Here is a 21527-nt window from a genome sequence, read left to right on the forward strand (position 1 = left end):
CCAGTATGTTATGAAGCGAGAAAATAGATATGTAGCCTGATAGGTAACTATCAATAAGAAATGTTGATATTAATTTCGTAAGTCCGATTGATTTTTTTCCCAAAAGTTCAGGTAATAACAATTAACAGGTAAACATTTCAGATTTTTGAGAATTTTTACTGCGAAATTCACCCATTTTCAAAATGGCTACCCTGGAGAAAATTTGAGCTGAAGGACCCAACTTTTTTTTGGATAAGGTATTATATCAGACCCTAAACTTTTGTTATAAACCATAATTGTCATATTGAATTCAAGAATTTGAATGAAATACTCCAAAACGTTAACACTAAAGTCTATGGGAAAACAATTGGTTGGTTGGTCTCTATAAGGGATTTGTTCGTGACATGAAAATCAAACATTTTTAATTAAATTTCAAAAGCAAATATAGATTTATTTTGAAAGTTATGAGGAATATTGATATTTGAGAAAGTCTTATATTATATGGATTTGATATCGATTGCCAATAGATATACATGTATTTATCATTTTACATGAAAACAACAAAAATTTATATTACATGAAAACAACAAAAAGTTGTACTAATAGGTTAAAATGCAATTGGTATACATTTTGTTAATCTACAATTACTTTGTATTGTTTAAATATTCTATGTAATACAAACATTTCACAGCTTGGTGCATACAAACGTATATATATATTACATGAAAACATTTGAAAAGGTTGAATCGTGAGCTGAATAATGTATAAATAAGACAAGCTGGTTCAATAATAATTTAGCATTTTCATATATATTACGAGTGCGAATAGCTACTGCAGTAAACCTTATCACAAAAATCTAGATTCTGTATATTGTCTCTGTCGGGGAAGGTACAGCACAAATGACCACCACGACAGATATGTGCCAGTTTTCTTAGTTTTGAAAAATTAACGATCGAATTCCATCACGCCATCACGTAGGTCTACCGATTCATGGATTTGAAACACAGGGACTTCGATCAGTTATCGCAGTAATCCGAAGGGTTCTGGTGTTGATATCGCCTTAAAGCTGATTAAAGTCTACATATAGTATATAGCAAGATCGTCAGAAAATTCGGACTATATTCGCAGTAGATATTGTGATTTTGTGGTCTGGCCAGGCTTGAACAACTTATCGTAAACATTTTCGACCTAAATAAACACACTTATTTCAGTGGGTCAACAAACAGATTTAAACTTTGTAAGCAACTTGCCTTTAATTCATGTTGATAGATATTAATTTGTAGCGACAACATCACACTTTGATGCTTCGTGTGAAGCCCGTGTCCATGTGCCTCCATTTTGACAGAGTGCTCGCTCACGTAAACAGACGGAACACGTGATCGCTAAATATCGGACCAAATCTCATAAAATCTCGTGAACAAACTAACAAGTTGTAAACAAAAGAAATGTTGTTAGCCAAAACCTGGGGGGTATTATGAAAATCGAGAATTTGTTTGCGCTTGGTTGTTATGCCATCTTTATTTCTAGTAGTTAAACAAGTGTCCTCTGTAAGGTAACGTCAGAATCTCGCAGTTATCTCCCTTCAAACAGTATTTTCAATATAGATTTGCAAAAATCGATGCAGGTGTAGATATTTACAAGACATTATTCTTATTGTTTATTCCAAATAGTTCCTGAAATGTTCACAACATTATCAGCATAGTGCACATCTACTTTGAATGACGGACTACAATGACGTGCCTCATACTTGGAACTAATTATAAGCGAATCATTACCCCTAGTTACAGAAATTACTACCAGAGGTCTCAAATTCCGGACTTCCGCCGAAGAGAAATTTATACTGAATATACCTTTTTCATGTAATATCACTTTATTTGTAGTCTTGATAGTTTTCATAAATGTATATATAGTTCAACTACATCATATATGAACCGAAAGAAACTACAGAATGAACTGTGAAAGGAAATATAACGAAAATGAAAGTGAGAGATTGTTACGTCACAACTCGTAGGTGATTGTAATATGGCAGGCGTAAACGCCTCCATAAAAATGAAGATTTGTGGCGTGGTACTACATATGAATGGGCGTGAAAGCTTTTTTTTACATTAAAAAATCAACTCTCTCCACTTTCCAAATATAAACACAAGTGGAACAACAAATTTATTTTGTTCAATACACTTGTATATAACCTATAGGTGAATACAGGTACGGTAAATACAATTCAGTATGGACAGACACCTGTACCGTCACATGACTCATCAACAAAATGCCTACCAACATGGAAATATCGCCGACCTGTTAACCTCATAACCTCATAAGCCGAATGATGTGATGTGAGTTCGCGAAATTAAGTACTCGCGAAATAAAAGTGATTGACAGTAATTTCTATGTGAACCTTGGAAATACAACGCAGACCTGCAATTTTATCGTAAACACGCAACATTTATCACAGCCCACGATACAGAACCTTGGAGATTCTATTTCGTCGTATTGTTCGGATTTGTGCCGATAAGTAATGCCTTCATACAGCCTTATGTGTTATATTAACTTGATAATATCACTTTTTAACAGACAGTCTTGGTTCTATCACTCGCCCGTGTCGAAGTCTCGAGTTCGTTCGCCATTCATGCCAATTTATATGATGGACCGGTGGACTTCACCTGCGGAAGTAATGCATCCTTGGAACGAATCTTTAGTACCCATTGGAACGAAACCATTCGCACTGACAGAAAGTGGACATACACTTGCCATCCATCGGATATCAAGATCACGGATTGCAGTTGGTCAGGTAACTAACAAGAGGCCCAAAGGGCCTTAACGGTCACCTGAGATTTGAAATATTTCGGCCAACCAAATTGACCCTTTTTGGCCCCACCCATCAGTCCTAATGGGGTCAGTCTATGAAGAGTATTTGATTCTAACATATAGTAGATAAGAAGATTTTTGAAATTTCAGTCAATTTGACCCTTTTTGGCCCCGCCCATCACAGCCCCTGGGGGTCAACCAGGGCCAACATGTACATAACATCAAACTGTAATCCCATGCTGATAATTTGAACCAAGTTAGAATGAATTCCAATACAAATCCAACAAATAATAGTCAAAAATGTGATTTCCCTATATAAAGTATAGTAAAGTTTACCCCCTCCCCAGGGGCAAACGTGAGACCCCAGGGTCATGAAATTCACAATTTTGGTAAAGCACCTTATAAGATCCTTCCATCTATGAAGAGTATTTGATTCTACCATATCTGAGAGTAGGGAAGAAGATTTTTGAAATTTTAGTCAATTTGACCCTTTTTGGCCCGTCCACCAGCTCCTGGGGATCAACTAGGGCCAACATGTACATACCATCAAAGTGTCATCCCATGCTGATAATTTGATACAAGTTAGAATGAATTCCAATACAAATCCAACAAATAATAGTCAAAAATGTGATTTCCCTATATAAAGTATAGTAAAGTTTACCCCCTCCCCAGGGGCAAACGTGAGACCCCAGGGTCATGAAATTCACAATTTTGGTAAAGCACCATAAGACCCCTTCATCTATGAAGAGTGTTTGATTCTAACATATCTGAGAGTAGAGAAAGAGTTTTGAAATTTCAGTCAATTTGACCTTTTTTGGCCCCGCCCACCAGCCCCTGGAGGTCAACCAGGGCCAACATGTACATACCATCAAACTGTCATCCCATGCTGATAATTTGAACCAAGTTAGAATGAATTCCAATACAAATCCAACAAATAATAGTCAAAAATGTGATTTCCCTATATAAAGTATAGTAAAGTTTACCCCCTCCCAAGGGGCAAACGTGAGACCCCAGGGTCATGAAATTCACAATTTTGGTAAAGCACCTTAAGACCCTTCCATCTATGAAGAGTATTTGATTCTACCATATCTGAGAGTAGAGAAGAAGATTTTCGAAATTTCAGTCAATTTGACCCTTTTTGGCCCCGCCCACCAGCCCCTGGGGGTCAACCAGGGCCAACATGTACATACCATCAAACTGTCATCCCATGCTGATAATTTGAACCAAGTTAGAATGAATTCCAATACAAATCCAACAAATAATAGTCAAAAATGTGAATTCCCTATATAAACTATGATAAAGTTTACCCCCTCCCCAGGGGGCAAACGTGAGACCCCAGGGTCATGAAATTCACAATTTTGGTAAAGCACCTGAAGACCCTTCCATCTATGAAGAGTATTTGACTTACCATATCTGAGAGTAGAGAAGAAGATTTTTGAAAGTTTAGTCAATTTGACCCTTTTTGGCCCCGCCCACCAGCCCCTGGGGGTCAATTAGGGCCAACATGTACATACCATCAAAGTGTCATCCAATGCTGATAATTTGATACAAGTTAGAATGAATTCCAATACAAATCCAACAAATAAGAGTCAAAAATGTGATTTCCCTATATAAACTATAGTAAAGTTTACCCCTCCCCAGGGGCAAACGTGAGACCCCAGGGTCATGCAATTCACAATTTTGGTAAAGCACCACAAGACCCTTTAATCTATAAAGAGTGTTTGACTCCACCATATCTGAGAGTAGAGAAGAAGATTTTTGAAGTTTTAGTCAATTTGACCCTTTTTGGCCCCACTCCTCAGGCCTGGGGGTGGGGACCATATAATTCACAATTTTGGTTGACCATCAGCCATAGAAACTTTCTGCCAAATTTCATTGAATTTTGTTGAGTGGTTTTGGAGAAGAAGTCGAAAATGTAAAAAGTTTACGGACGCACGACGCACACCGCACGACGCACGACGGACGACGACGGACAAAAGGCGATTAGAATAGGTCACTTGAGACTTCGTCTCAGGTGACCTAAAAATGTAAAGTATTTATTCCGAACTTTTCTTCGGAATTCTCTGTATCTCCCTTTTTAATTTGAATATTTAGCTCACCTGGCCGTCCGCAGTCCGCCAACATTTTCTCTAAATTGCTACTGGTCCTAAAGTATGGAATGGATTTTCACCAAATCTGGCCAGGAACATTCTTTTGGGAATGGACACAGAGTTTGTATTAATGTTCACTCTGAACCCCCAGGGGTCCGATAGGGGAAATAGTGATGATTGCTTTAAATGTATTTGAACCAAAGGGCCTGTTTCCAGTAATGTTAATTCACCATAGGAGCCTGCCCCCGTATAATTTCTTATCTAGCTCAACTACAGTTTTTTCTTTTCAGAAGAATAAATTTACACCTTTCCGACACCCAGATTTCATCATGTCAGTGAAAATGTATTTTTATAAAGTTGTCATTTTGAGCATCAAAGACATAAGGTCGTAAATAAAAGAAGGTTATCTCGAATTGGTAATTCGCAACATGGTATAAGTTTCTTTTGATAAATATTTCCAAAACATCGTGTTTATTCATAAAACATAAAACACAAATTTTCTGGGATGAAAATGCACTTGCAGAGACACAATTATGAAGAAAAATGCCATAAAATGCAATTTTCTCCCGGTACATAGTTTTGGATGCAAATTTCCATCACAAAATCGGATAGAGCTTTACTTGTTTCATATGTGTACCAAAGATCAGCTAATTCCATGTGGTGGAACGTTCTCATATCGCTGCCTGAATGTGGTTGTAAATTGAAAGAAAAGGGGAAATGAGTAACAACCTTGTCTGAAACCCTATTAGATAGCTTAGTATATACAAAATTTTATATTGAATATCAGAGCGGATATTTTCATGACAGTTTTATTATATCTAACGACTAAATAAACAGTATCGATATTAAGATTTACACTGAGGACACCCTAATATATGGATACTGTTCTATCTCAAGTTGTCCTCTTGAATTTTCTGATCGTGTGGCCTTGTCCATTTATCCGTATCTTCTTGTCTTTGTCTATACGTTTACGGAATCATTGACTCGACGCTAGCTATTCTTGTCTCACTTTCCTTGTTTTATTGTCCCATCTCCAAAGCGTTGTGGCTCTGTCAGGGTTATGACCCGGACTTGTCTCACTTTCTTTGTGCCTGCCGACCACGCCACATCGAACAGATAGATTATCCATATGAAATACTTTATTTTGTTCTAAGTAATCAATCAATTCTGCGCTTCCTGGAGGTATTGAATGCGATTTATTATATTGTCTTGTTATTTTGTGTAATTAGTTGTTCGTTATTTATCACACCTTTTCGCATAATTGTACGAAATTACTAAGTATTAGCTGTTTACAGCAATCATCGGTGGCTTGCTATTTTGTTACTTTATCGACGCTTCATAAACCAATCGTTATTGTTTCAAGATGGAGGGTAAATGTGTTGGAGAAGGCTGTCAACTATACTTCACGAAACGTAGTGGCAATAAGAACAGAAGTGCACGTAATGTAAATAGTCCACAATATAAATGGCTCCTAGATACGCAGGTGCAACAAGGATTGATGTCAGCAAAGGAACAAGCACTTATTTGCCAGAAGTGCTACATGAAGTATCTTCGGAACAAAAATCAGGCTGAACCTGAACCCGAGCAGAACCAGGAAATAGAGGAAGAAGACGACTCCCCGTCCCATATCCTGCCGTTGCTGACCCTTCGTGATCTTTTGAATGGATCATCTGCACACACAAAAATGCTGTCTCTGTCTTGTTACCTTTGCAATAAATGGAACAAAATCATCAGTCTTACCAAAACGTGCAAGGCATCACCTGATCTATTCACACAAACTGTGGTGTCCCACCTCATCCCGCGTCTGCTCCATTCACCTTATTGTTAACGACTTAGATCCGTCTACAGAGGGTGTCCTTGATGGTAGAGGTTCCTTGGAATCTCCGTTACCATCAAAATCGTCCGAAATCATTAATGACCTAGAGGTGTCGCACGTCCTTTCACAGAAATAAGCTTTTCTTCTCTTGATGACTCGGTATGCATGGCCTGGAGTCTAAAAAACAGTTTTTGTGTCTAAAATGTTATCATCGAAAATGGCATTTTTGAGATTGTTTCTTCCATAAAACAGCCAAATGGCGCGATGGAAACATGATTTTTTGTCACAATCATGCCATGAATGTATTTTTTACGGTGACCATCATTTGATTAGATTTTCATTAATATTTTACATAACATGCACATTTTATCAACACTTAGACAGCTTCTGAAAGGTACAACTTTGAGGAGCCATACAAAAACAAACCAAGTGACCTAAATCTTTATACTTTATAGATTTGTGACCACAACGGCATGGGCAATGCACCACCAACAGGGAATTTGACTCCAAGGGGCCTGGAGGGCGGAGCCAAATAGGGCAAATAGAGATTTAGTCTTTCAATCGCTACTAGTCATAAAGTTCCAAATGGATTTTAACCAAATTTCAGAAATATATTTAGCATACATGACAATTCTTACCCCGAAGGGACCAGAGAGGGCAGGGCCCAATATGGGAAATTGAGACCATTCCTTTAAATTGATACGAGTCATAAAGCTATGAATGGATTTGAACCCATTTTGGTCGGAAACCTCCTTGGGGAAAGGGGAACAGATTTTGCATAAATGGTTAATATGACCCTCCATCCCATAACAAAAGCATCACTGGATATTAAGGGATGAACACAATTCTGATATAAAAATAGGCCTTGCAGGTAGGGCGTAAGAATTGTACCTGCTGCCCCCATTGCATGATCGTAAGAGGCGACTAAACTTGGGATCTTATCTTTTCTCTTCTTTCTTAACAACTTTCTTCTTCCTAATGTCTCCCTTGACAATGCCTCACTTTTGGCCTTTAGTTGAGCGTTCGCCCCTGTGAGGAAGGCTTTGGGTTCTGTCCCCTGGCCGAGACATACCAGAGTCTTTAACATGGTAGTTACTGCTCCTGCTTAGCGCTCAGCAAATTAGGAGTGGGACGACTGGTTCGCCCGTTGTCAGTATAATGTGACCGGGTGGGGTGTGCTGCTGGGTGTCTTCGGCAGTATGCTTCAGTGAGGTAGCACTCTAAATCTGCAAAAGATCCGGCCTATCACAAGGAGACTTAACACGAACATACCGCAGCCTCCCAAAACACACATATGCACTCATTACACGCATACATTTCGCACGCACGGGAGGCCGTCCTTAAATGACCTTAGCTGTTAATGGGACGTTAAACAAAATAAACCAAACCAAACCAACCAAGGGTCTTTCCCCACTCTAAGGGACTTAGTTTCTTTAAACACAATCATGTTGTTAAAACATTTTCTGTAAACACAATCATGTTGTAAAAACAATCCTTGAGGACACTTGAAGTCTTTCAGACCCTTAGAGTCTGGACTTACTATATATATATATATAGCATTCTTCGAAATTGACAAGGTTTGGTTTACTTTGTTTAACGTCAAATTAACAGCTAAGGTCATTTAAGGACGGCCTCCCGTGGTGAGTGCGTATGTGTGTTTTGGAAGGCTGCGGTATGTTCGTGTTAGGTCTCCTTGTGATAGGCCGGAACTTTTGGCGATTTATAGTGCTACCTCACTGAAGCATACTGCCGAGGACACCCCACCCGGTCACATTATACTGACAACGGGCGAACCAGTCGTCCCAATTCTTGTATGCTGAACGCTTAGCAGGAGCACATACCGTAGCCTCCCAAAACACACATAAGCAATCAACACACGCATGCATGTCGCACGCACGGGAGGCCGTCTTTAAATGACCTTAGCTGTTAATTGAACGTTAAATAAAATAAACCAAACCGTGTTGATGGGCCGTTTAGCAGTTTAACTAACCTTAACTGTTGATAGTACGTTAAACAAATAAAAACATAACAAAACCATTTATTTCCCCCGTTCAAGTCATTATTGTCGCACACACGGGACCGCCTTCAAATGTCGTTGGCTGTTTATGGAACCTTACACAATAAGTAACCGAATCACTTAACATTTACAGATAATTATATTTGTATCCCTTTTCAAATGATCGCTTTTTAAATATAAATCTTGATTTTGAAAGTAAGTGGTCGTGTAGATATTACTTTTTTCAATTTTCATGACAGTTGATTCATCACTTACGGACTGTTTGGTATACACACAGACATTTACATAAGTTTGAGCACACCGATATATCAGTCATTTCGGTCCCTAGAGGTTCCAGTGTTGCATGCAAGCAATAACCCTCCATTTGGTGATACAAATTGATTTTGGGATTTGCTAACGTATATATTGTTCCATTAAAATAAAACATGACCAACCTTTAAGTAGAAAGATGACGTCAAGTTATGTCAAGGTTTTGTAGCATTTTTGTGGATGTCAAACTTTCATTATACCGTGTCTTCAACCTTCTGATCTTCTCTGGAATATTTTTTTTTCACATCAATATGTCAATTCGGCTAGCTGATGTTTTTTCTGCAAATTTGTTGCATTTCGTTAGTGTATTCAGGTTGTTTTCGACAAAATTTCTGATTTTAGGAATTTTCGTCACTTGAATTGTATACCATTCACTTCAAAAATTTTACTAGCTTCTTAAGGAAACATAATCACATATCAATTGAAGGCTTTAACCATTCAATCCATTATATGTACTATATTACTTTGCTTTACATTATTCCCGATTTCCAGGTTACGTAAATGAGTATGACCAACCTCTACTGTACCAGTGTCCTGAAGATAAATTCGTGAACGGTTTCCGCAGTATTCATGACAACACTTCTAATGACAGGCGCACAAGCGTCCAATGTTGTTCACTCAAAGGTAGGTACTAAACGGATTCGACGTTTCTATGACCAATTCTTATTGTTGCTATTATTGTCTTATTGTCGTTTGTCCTTGATGTGGTGTGTACCTCTAAAATTTATATTCCTTAAATTCCTTAGCCGGAGGCGGGGAACAAATATTCCTTATAGATTGCGGGGTCTGAAGTTGCTCTAAATTGAATAACATTCCATTTAAAACCACATGTGGAATAAACTCTAAATTTGTTTTGATTGGTTGATACGCTGACCGTAGCTTGGAGACAAATATTCTTTATAGACTGCGGGGTCTGAAGTTGCTTTATCAAAATTTCACCACAAAAAGTGGGCGTTATTCAACTCCCAAGGTCCAAAGGCATGAAACAATCATTACAACTGTTGAAAAATATTCCGTTTAAACCACACCGGGTATAAACTCTAAATTTGCTTTTTATGATCCATACACCCCAGGGGCCTGAGGGGCTGGGCTAGAAAAGGTCAAATTGACTAGAACTTAAAAAATCTTCTCTACTCTCAGATATGCTGGAATCAAATACTGTTCATAGATGGACGGGTCTTAAGGTGCTTTACCAAAATTGTGAATTTCATTACCCTGGGTTCTCTCGTTTGTCCCTGGGAAGGGGTAAACTTTACTGTAGTTTATATAGGGAAATGACAGTTTTGACTGATTTCTGTTGGAATTCATTCTAACTTTGTACACATAATCAGCACGGGACGACAGCTTAATGGTATACACATTTTGGCCCTGACTGACTCGGCGGGGCAAAAAAGGTAAATTAAATCAACTGAAATATTTCAAATCTCAGGTGCCCGTTACGGCCCATGGGCCTCTTGTTTCAATGCGCTACTCTTTCTTTATTAACACTTTGTTGGATTACTTCCCAATTTAGTTTGAAGCATCATTTGGGGAGGGCAATCATTTTATATAAGTTTGGCTGGTCTGTCCCCTGGGGCCCCAAAAGGGGAACTTTGGTGAATTCTTGCTAAAAAAAAAACCCTACTCCATCTTAACCCTTGGGTGGATTACAACCAAATTTGGTGTGAAACATCATTGGTGGAGAGCAATCACATTCCATATAAATGCGGCTTATGTGACCCCTGGGGCTTCGTACTACCTGCTATAGACACTTTTGAGCATAACGGTATGGTTATTTTGTTCAATATACATGAGCTTACAGCGTTCCCTTGGAAATTTCATTTAACACGTCTGCCGAAATTAATAGACAACCTAACAAAGTACGTATCAGCAGCGAGACTCGTGGTCAACCATGATACATACTAACAACTGATTGAGTTACTTATGTTTAACTTCACAAGAAAGGTGATTGATTGGCTTGTCAAAATATCACTAGATAGGCTATTTACATGAACTTTCACTGTGCAAGTGCATTCGTGATCGCGGCTGGGATAGCCTGCTATGATAGCACTATGGAAGGCTGTCTTTCTAATGTAGAAAGTGGAAGGAAACTTGAGTACCAAGAGAGAATCATGTAGTCATGCAGGTGTCCCCATACGTTTTAATTGCGCAAAATGTTTACTCTTCTGTGTTTTATTCTTGTACATTTTCAGCGGTCTACCTGCAATCTATTTTTGATTCGTTATTGATCCCCGGTTATCAATTTTGAGTGGGAAATACGGTTTTTGTATGCCAATATTCTCTCTTTTCGAGACATTATCTGACGACACGTTTTTATTATCTAACAGGTCGTAAGAAAGGATATTGTTATTTAACCTCGTTCCTCGACAGTTATGACGAGCCATTGGACTATACCGTACCTGATGGTCATTATATCCATGGAATCGTCGATTTCCATGAAAACAAGTAAGTAATCTCGTTTTAACCAAGAATGCAACATTTTTTACTTAAACTTGATAAGGATATTTATGGTAGACATGATGTGTGGTAGAGAAAGTACTACTAGATAAAACTGTCTTATGTTGGGAGCAGCTCAGGGATATATTGTATTTTACCACAATTACAGAGTGCTATGTTTCAGGCGTGACATCTATTAATCATTACAACAGTTGAATGCCAACCAAATCATACCATACTTTGAAAATTACACTGAACTGGTCACATTTTACTGACAACGGAACCAGTCGTCCCAATTCTTGTATGCTGAACGCTTAGCAGGAGCACATACCGTAGCCTCCCAAAACACACATAAGCAATCAACACACGCATGCATGTCGCACGCACGGGAGGCCGTCTTTAAATGACCTTAGCTGTTAATTGAACGTTAAATAAAATAAACCAAACCGTGTTGATGGGCCGTTTAGCAGTTTAACTAACCTTAACTGTTGATAGTACGTTAAACAAATAAAAACATAACAAAACCATTTATTTCCCCCGTTCAGGTCATTATTGTCGCACACACGGGACCGCCTTCAAATGTCGTTGGCTGTTTATGGAACCTTACACAATAAGTAACCGAATCACTTAACATTTACAGATAATTATATTTGTATCCCTTTTCAAATGATCGCTTTTTAAATATAAATCTTGATTTTGAAAGTAAGTGGTCGTGTAGATATTACTTTTTTCAATTTTCATGACAGTTGATTCATCACTTACGGACTGTTTGGTATACACACAGACGTTTACATAAGTTTGAGTACACCGATATATCAGTCATTTCGGTCCCTAGAGGTTCCAGTGTTGCATGCAAGCAATAACCCTCCATTGGGTGATACAAATTGATTTTTGGGATTTGCTAACGTATATATTGTTCCATTAAAATAAAACATGACCAACCTTTAAGTAGAAAGATGACGTCAAGTTATGTCAAGGTTTTGTAGCATTTTTGTGGATGTCAAACTTTCATTATACCGTGTCTTCAACCTTTCTGATCTTCTCTGGAATATTTTTTTTTCACATCAATATGTCAATTCGGCTAGCTGATGTTTTTTCTGCAAATTTGTTGCATTTCGTTAGTGTATTCAGGTTGTTTTCGACAAAATTTCTGATTTTAGGAATTTTCGTCACTTGAATTGTATACCATTCACTTCAAAAATTTTACTAGCTTCTTAAGGAAACATAATCACATATCAATTGAAGGCTTTAACCATTCAATCCATTATATGTACTATATTACTTTGCTTTACATTATTCCCGATTTCCAGGTTACGTAAATGAGTATGACCAACCTCTACTGTACCAGTGTCCTGAAGATAAATTCGTGAACGGTTTCCGCAGTATTCATGACAACACTTCTAATGACAGGCGCACAAGCGTCCAATGTTGTTCACTCAAAGGTAGGTACTAAACGGATTCGACGTTTCTATGACCAATTTTTATTGTTGATATTATTGTCTTATTATTGTCGTTTGTCCTTGATGTGGTGTGTACCTCTAAAATTTATATTCCTTAAATTCCTTAGCCGGAGGCGGGGAACAAATATTCCTTATAGATTGCGGGGTCTGAAGTTGCTCTAAATTGAATAACATTCCATTCAAACCACACGTGGAATAAACTCTAAATTCGTTTTGATTGGTTGACACGCTGACCGTAGCTTGGAGACAAATATTCTTTATAGACTGCGGGGTCTGAAGTTGCTTTATCAAAATTTCACCACAAAAAGTGGGTGTTATTCAACTCCCAAGGGCCAAAGGCATGAAACAATCATTACAACTGTTGAAAAACATTCCGTTTAAACCACACCGGGTATAAACTCTAAATTTGCTTTTTATGATCCATACACCCCAGGGGCCTGAGGGGCTGGGCTAGAAAAGGTCAAATTGACTAGAACTTAAAAAATCTTCTCTACTCTCAGATATGCTGGAATCAAATACTGTTCATAGATGGACGGGTCTTAAGGTGCTTTACCAAAATTGTGAATTTCATTACCCTGGGTTCTCTCGTTTGTCCCTGGGAAGGGGTAAACTTTACTGTAGTTTATATAGGGAAATGACAGTTTTGACTGATTTCTGTTGGAATTCATTCTAACTTTGTACACATAATCAGCACGGGACGACAGCTTAATGGTATACACATTTTGGCCCTGACTGACTCGGCGGGGCAAAAAAGGTAAATTAAATCAACTGAAATATTTCAAATCTCAGGTGCCCGTTACGGCCCATGGGCCTCTTGTTTCAATGCGCTACTCTTTCTTTATTAACACTTTGTTGGATTACTTCCCAATTTAGTTTGAAGCATCATTTGGGGAGGGCAATCATTTTATATAAGTTTGGCTGGTCTGTCCCCTGGGGCCCCAAAAGGGGAACTTTGGTGAATTCTTGCTAAAAAAAAAACCCTACTCCATCTTAACCCTTGGGTGGATTACAACCAAATTTGGTGTGAAACATCATTGGTGGAGAGCAATCACATTCCATATAAATGCGGCTTATGTGACCCCTGGGGCTTCGTACTACCTGCTATAGACACTTTTGAGCATAACGGTATGGTTATTTTGTTCAATATACATGAGCTTACAGCGTTCCATTGGAAATTTCATTTAACACGTCTGCCGAAATTAATAGACAACCTAACAAAGTACGTATCAGCAGCGAGACTCGTGGTCAACCATGATACATACTAACAACTGATTGAGTTACTTATGTTTAACTTCACAAGAAAGGTGATTGATTGGCTTGTCAAAATATCACTAGATAGGCTATTTACATGAACTTTCACTGTGCAAGTGCATTCGTGATCGCGGCTGGGATAGCCTGCTATGATAGCACTATGGAAGGCTGTCTTTCTAATGTAGAAAGTGGAAGGAAACTTGAGTACCAAGAGAGAATCATGTAGTCATGCAGGTGTCCCCATACGTTTTAATTGCGCAAAATGTTTACTCTTCTGTGTTTTATTCTTGTACATTTTCAGCGGTCTACCTGCAATCTATTTTTGATTCGTTATTGATCCCCGGTTATCAATTTTGAGTGGGAAATACGGTTTTTGTATGCCAATATTCTCTCTTTTCGAGACATTATCTGACGACACGTTTTTTATTATCTAACAGGTCGTAAGAAAGGATATTGTTATTTAACCTCGTTCCTCGACAGTTATGACGAGCCATTGGACTATACCGTACCTGATGGTCATTATATCCATGGAATTGTCGATTTCCATGAAAACAAGTAAGTAATCTCGTTTTAACCAAGAATGCAACATTTTTTACTTAAACTTGATAAGGATATTTATGGTAGACATGATGTGTGGTAGAGAAAGTACTACTAGATAAAACTGTCTTATGTTGGGAGCAGCTCGGGGATATATTGTATTTTACCACAATTACAGAGTGCTATGTTTCAGGCGTGACATCTATTAATCATTACAACAGTTGAATGCCAACCAAATCATACCATACTTTGAAAATTACACTGAACTTTTACCGTGACTACCTTTAATCACGGGATTCATTGATTTGTGATTGGTTGATAGTGAATGCCGCTTCACGCCTTTGCGAAAATGATAACGCATAGCAAGTATCTCACATTTTCTTTGCAAGATAATTATTTTATTTGTAATGCATTATTATATTGCCACCTATATCTACAATTGTTAGTTTTGCATATTAATATTAGCGGTCATAGATCCTTTCGTTCCTAACGATACCATAAACGAAGCATACGGTGGCCATTTCATACTTGTGCAAGCTTTTATTTTTGGTAGAAACAGTTCATACAAACTCGTGGATGTTGTATATGGTATATATTCCACTCAGATTATCTATTTTTAGAAAATAATAAAACCAGTGAAAGATATATCATACAAGAGGCCCAAAAGGCCTGGATACTGCATAAGTCATGGCAAAGCACAATCTAATTAAACTCTAGATGGTCATTCTCACTACGTTACATGAACATCTTACAACATCTCATTAGGGGTCACGTCAGGGTGACCTTTTGGATTAGCCAATCAAATGACTACTTCTAGAATCTTGGAAGTGAATTTTATATATATATTTTGCCGAAATGGTTTGCTTCAGATGCATGCTGTGACGAAATGTTTTGCTCCGATGACATCGAAAAATTGCCAATTCGCCCTGAAAGTGAAATACACACATCTCGGAGGTCATCAGAACGTGACCCGTGATGGGATGTTGTTAGATGTTCATGTAACGTAGTGAGAATGACCATCTAGATTTTAAGTAGATTGGGCAGAGCATTATAATTAATTTTCTATTGAACCTCCCAACAATTAGTTTTTTTTTTGTAATATTATCTCCTTCCTTCTCACGGGCCCCGATGAAGCCACGCCAACTATTTCTATATCATTCAATAGTGGTTGCTCATCAACACTAAAGACCAAATTTTACCTAAATTTCTCCTATATGGGGCCGCCTCTTATGATTAAAGATTAAAGGAAATGTTGACGGACAACGGAAGGCTTTGTGTTCTGTCCCCTGGCCGAGACATACCAGTTTTTAAAAGTGGTATTTGCTACTCCTGCTTAACGCTCAGCATATAAGGAGTGGCACGACTGGTTGGCCCGTTGTCAGTATAATGTGACCGGGTGGGGTGTGCTGCTGGGTGTCTTCGGCAGTATGCTTCAGTGAGGTAGCACTCTAAATCGGCAAAAGATCCGGCCTATCACAAGGAGACTTAACACGAACATACCGCAACCTCCCAAAACACACATACGCACTCGCTACACGCATACATGCCGCACGCACGGGAGGCCGTCCTTAAATGACCTTAGCTGTTAATAGGACGTTAAACAAAATAAACCAAACCAATCCATCTGGATGTCTTCGGCAGTATGCTTCAGTGAGATAGCACTATAAATCAACAAAAGTTTACAAGGAAACTTACATACCGCAGTCTCCCAAAGTACGCGCACACACACACACACACACACACACACACACACACACACACACACCACACGCATACATATCGCACGCACGAGAGGCCGTCCTTGAATGACCATAGATGAACAGGACATTAAACAAATAAAACCAACCCATTTCAGACCAGCCGAGAATACAACTACGAGTTGCGTAACGTCAATCTATATATAGACAATATGTTGTACGGAGCATACATTGTATCATTACTACATTGTGTCCTGGTAGGAGACATATATTGTGTTGCTTTTTTACTCAAGCTTGTGAATCTGTTATTTTCTCTTTCTATTTTGCAGTGACGCTGTACATTCTTTTGAAGTTTGCGAATTTGAGGAGTAATACCACTGAATGGATTTTAGTCAACGGTTTGCCAGTTTGTGGACGCAGAGCAATACGACTAATTAGAATGTAGCCTACCCAACTTCAATTACTGATACTTCATTCATAATAAACCCTTAAGCAGATTGTCGTATTATTAGAATCTATGTATTTGCCATGAAATCTCTACACCACCATGCAAGATAAAGGATTTTTATATTTTCAAATTGGAAAAAAGAATATCATAATTTGAGTTATGTTAAGAAGGTGACTAATTGAACTTGTAACTTTTGCACATTCCGATTTTGACATTTCCCTAGTGACTTGTTTAACAATAGTGACATCAGAGACCATCCGGTTACACTCAAAACTTTCATATAAATCTGTAGCACCGGTAACCTGTCCCAAATTACACATTGATCCTCATAAGCTTACATTCATCAAGTTTAAATCAAACTTGTCTTTCCCAGCTGAAGTTATTTTCTAACCAAAATAAAAACAACAGATTTCTTTAGCAAGTCACCTAGACACTGGCAATGTACTTATTGTCTTCAACTACAAAAACGTCCTCCTATGGTTACATTGCATCACTGCCCTGCAGGTAGGGCGTAAGAATTGTACCTGCTGCCCCCATTGCATGATCGTAGCGACTAAACTTGGGATCTTATCTTTTCTCTTTCTGAACAACTTTCTTCCTAATGTCTCCCTTGACAATGCCTCACTTTTGGCCTTTAGTTGAGCGTTCGCCCCCGTGAGGAAGGCTTTGGGTTCTGTCCCCTGGCCGGGACATACCAGAGTCTTTAAAAATGGTAGTTGCTGCTCCTGCTTAGCGCTCAGCAAATAAGGAGTGGGGACGACTGGTTCGCCCGTTGTCAGTATAATGTGACCGGGTGGGGTGTGCTGCTGGGTGTCTTCGGCAGTATGCTTCAGTGAGATAAAACTTTAAATCGGCAAAAGTTCCGGCCTATCACAAGGAGACTTAACACGAACATACCACAGCCTCCCAAAACACACATACGCACTCACCACACACATGCATGACGCACGCACGGGAGGCCGTTCTTAAATGACCTTAGCTGTTAATAGGACGTTAAACTAAATTAACCAAATTACATTGCATCAAGATTCAAACCTATTGACCATCACTTACTCAAGGTATATGGAAAACCCTATTTATAACCATAATTGACCTTAGGCAATTCCGCACTAGACCTTACAACCTAGCTTATACGGTTTCCATCAAATCAATCATTCCTAACTAAATATTTTGGTTTGGTTTGATTTATTTTGTTTAACGTCCTATTAACAGCTAAGGTCATTCAAGGACGGCCTCCCGTGCGTTTTGGGAGGCTGTGGTATGTTCGTGTTTAGTCTGCTTGTGATAGGCCGGAACGTTTTGCCGATTTAAAGTGCTACCTCACTGAAGCATACTGCCGAAGACACCCCGCCCGGTCACATTAAACTGACAACGGGCGAACCACTGTTGAGCGCTTAGCAGGAGTAGAACAAAATAAAGTATTTCATATGGATAATTTATACTATTTTGCGAATTACAATTTCGAGATAACCTTCTTTTATTTACGACATTATGTCTTTGATGCTCCAAATGAAAACTTTATAAAAATACATTTTTACTGAAATTATGAAATCTGGGTGTCAGAAAGGTGTAAAATTATTCTTCGGAAAAGAAATAAACAGTAGTTGAGCTAGATAAGAAATTATACGGGGGCAGGCTCCTATGGAGAATTAACATTACTGGAAACAGGCCCTTTCACAAATCTTCTTTTCTACTCTCAGAAAAGATGGAATCAAACACTCTTCATAGATGAAAGGGTCTTAAGGTGCTTTACCAAAATTTTGAATTTCATGACGCTGGTGTCTCACGTTTGCCCCTGGGGAGTGGGTAAACTTTACTATAGTTTATATAGGAAAATTTTAATTTTAATTTTCTTCTTACACCCAAATAAGGTAGAATTAAATAATCTTCACAGATGGAAGAGTCTTTAGGTGCTTTACCATAATAGTGAATTTCCTAGCCCTGGGGTATCACGTTTGCCCCATGGGAGGGGATAAACTTTACTATAGTTATCGGGAAATCACATTTTTGACTTTCATTTGTTTTATTTGTTTTGAAATTCATTCTAAATTTGTCAACATTCTCAGCATGGGATGACTGCTTAATGGTATGCACATGTTGGCCCTTACTGATCCCTTCGACTGATGGGTCAGGCCAAAAAGTGTCATTTCATAAATCAGTTGACCGTTAAGGCCCATGGGCCTCTTGTTTATCATAATGATCTAAAAATACAATACGAATGCTTTTAAATATGACAAATTTTATCTGATCTTAACTTTAAAAATAAAAAACCGATAGTATATTGTTTGGCCCTAAATGACCCTAGTTGTCGATGGGCTGTAAAACATAAACAAACAAATGCCTTTCATTAATATCCTCACAAATTTTAAGCTCAATGGCAGCAGTGGCACTGGAGAAGAAGTTTAAAATTTGGCAGGACCATCTCTGGATCATTTCTGACGAGTTTCAGATCAGTGCCACTGGTGGAACTTTATGCAAAGTGCACGATGGCGAATGAAGCATGATACTATAAGTCATCATGATCCTATAGGTCATCATGACACTTCAGGTCAGATGACCTTAAAAGGCATGCATAGTGATATTACAAAAAACATTATCAACTTTGCCCACACTGAAATAAAGAGTAAATTCTCCAATTATATCCTTCACTTCTAAAAAAAATCCAGGGTACATTTATATGAAATGCGAGTACTGTATATACAAACATGCATGTTTATATAACATTAGTATGCTTTAACACATTAAACAAGTATATTACCACATTTAATGAAATTAGCACTCTTGTTTGATAAACCCTTTGTTATCACCTTAAGGAAGAATTTTTGCCAAATTATAATATATGTATTTCTTGAAATTAACTATGCGGTAATTTTTCGTAAATAGAGTGCTCATAACATTGAATACAATAAAAAGAAATGTGGTTCTACTGTAGATATTCATGCATAAGTGTCAAAAAGATGACTTATCTTTTGCACAATCGTTAAATGTCACATGAAGGTTTTCACACTACCGATGATAATTCCTAGTTCTCAAAACAAATATTGTAAGTGTACACAATGGAACGAATATTTAAGCTTGTGTTTTTAAACAATATTCCTTCTAATTTTAGTCACTGAATTGTCGTTTCAAACACTTGACAATCATCTTCATTTTTCGAATTCCATAGACAGAACAGTATGTCCATTGTAAATGCACGAAATGCTTTGCTGTCATGAAAATATTTCGTCCTCTTCAATGACAGTTTCGATAGGAAAGGATATGTCATCATTGGACAAGATATAAGTTACAGTGCTCCCATTAATGGTTGCAGCTTCCACTTCATAGATGATTTTTCTTCTGGTGCATCAGCTTTCTGCATGGAAATAAAAAAAGATGGATCTGGTAGGTTTAAAAAAAATCCTTGAAATTATAGTATGATCTATGTGGATATGCCGAGAAGTTAGGTAAAATGAAGCCATGGTAGTATCATTTTATAGCTGATACAATATTAAAACATCAAACTATTTGAGCAAAATATTGGCCCAGAAGATGATGACTAGGGAAGAGTTAAAGCAAACGAGAGGCTCAAAGTTTTTTATGGTCAGTTTTGATATAAACTATAATTTAGAACATGTAAAAAATGAAGTTCAATCAAAGTTCAATCACAGTATAATTAGAACATGTAAAAAAATAAAGTTCAATCAGAGTTCAATCAGAGTTCAATCACAGTATAATTATAACATGTAAAAAAAAAAAGTTTATTCAAAGTTCAATCACACTACAACTATTACATGTAAAAAAATAAAGTTCAATCAAAGTTCAATCACAGTATAATTAGAACATGTAATAAAATAGAGTTCAATGTCGTCTGGTTAGTGGTCATGGGGGTGGTTGTCGAGGTAGTAGTCGTGGGGGTGGTTGCCGTCGAGGTAGTGGTCGTAGGAGTGGTCGGAGTAGAGGTCATCGTCGGGTTAGTGGTCATTGTCGGGGGAGTAGTGGTTGTCGTCACCGTCTGGGTACTAGTGGTCGTAGGAGTGGTTGTTGAGGTGGTCATCATTGGCTTGGTAGTGGTGATCACCATCTGAATTAAAAAATTAACAGTTATTTATTAAGATATATTAAGTTAGTTTCGGAAGTATTTTTAAAGGGAAAGTTAATGTCTATGAAAGGTGACTTATGAAAGTATATTTAATGTTAGTAGGAAATTATTTGTATAGGAACAGTTAATGTCAATGAGAGACATAAAGATAGTTGGAAGACATTTAAAGGGGTACTGTTTCTATGAGACATTAAGATAGTTGGAAGGTATTTTTAAAGGGTTACTATTTCCTTGAGAGACATTAAGTTAATAGGAAAGTATTTTTGAAGAGACAATGCTTCCATGAAAGGTGACTTATGAAAGGTGACTTATGAAATGTTTGAATCTATATTATATATATATATATATATATGTAAACATAAATGACACAAGGCAAGTTTAACTATATTTATATATATCTCTCGGTACAACAACGACAGGAAATTCAAATTTTTATCTTCGGATCACCAACACAGAGTGTATATGATACATTGTGCTAATAAATAGATATATAGCTTAGAAACACAAATGACGAAGGAAGACAACTTTTTGACTCGTGCTCTGACCGGGCCTCGAACTCACGTTCTACGGCACCCAATCGCCTAGCCAGAAATATCCGCAGCCT

At 37.9% G+C, this 21527-nt stretch overlaps 1 protein-coding gene across 1 annotated transcript; it reads left to right on the plus strand.

The window, feature by feature from the left end:
* Window positions 1-9155: 9155 nt before the first annotated feature.
* Window positions 9156-16769, plus strand: LOC117315206 (dermatopontin-like). The gene is made up of 5 exons (XM_033869350.1): window positions 9156-9165; window positions 9509-9640; window positions 12763-12894; window positions 14601-14718; window positions 16727-16769. Exons 1-5 carry the CDS (start codon window positions 9156-9158, stop codon window positions 16767-16769), a joined length of 435 nt encoding a protein of 144 aa, XP_033725241.1.
* Window positions 16770-21527: the final 4758 nt, after the last annotated feature.

Source organism: Pecten maximus, chromosome 17 (assembly GCF_902652985.1).
Source record: "Pecten maximus chromosome 17, xPecMax1.1, whole genome shotgun sequence".
NCBI classification, from domain to species: Eukaryota; Metazoa; Mollusca; class Bivalvia; order Pectinida; family Pectinidae; genus Pecten; species Pecten maximus.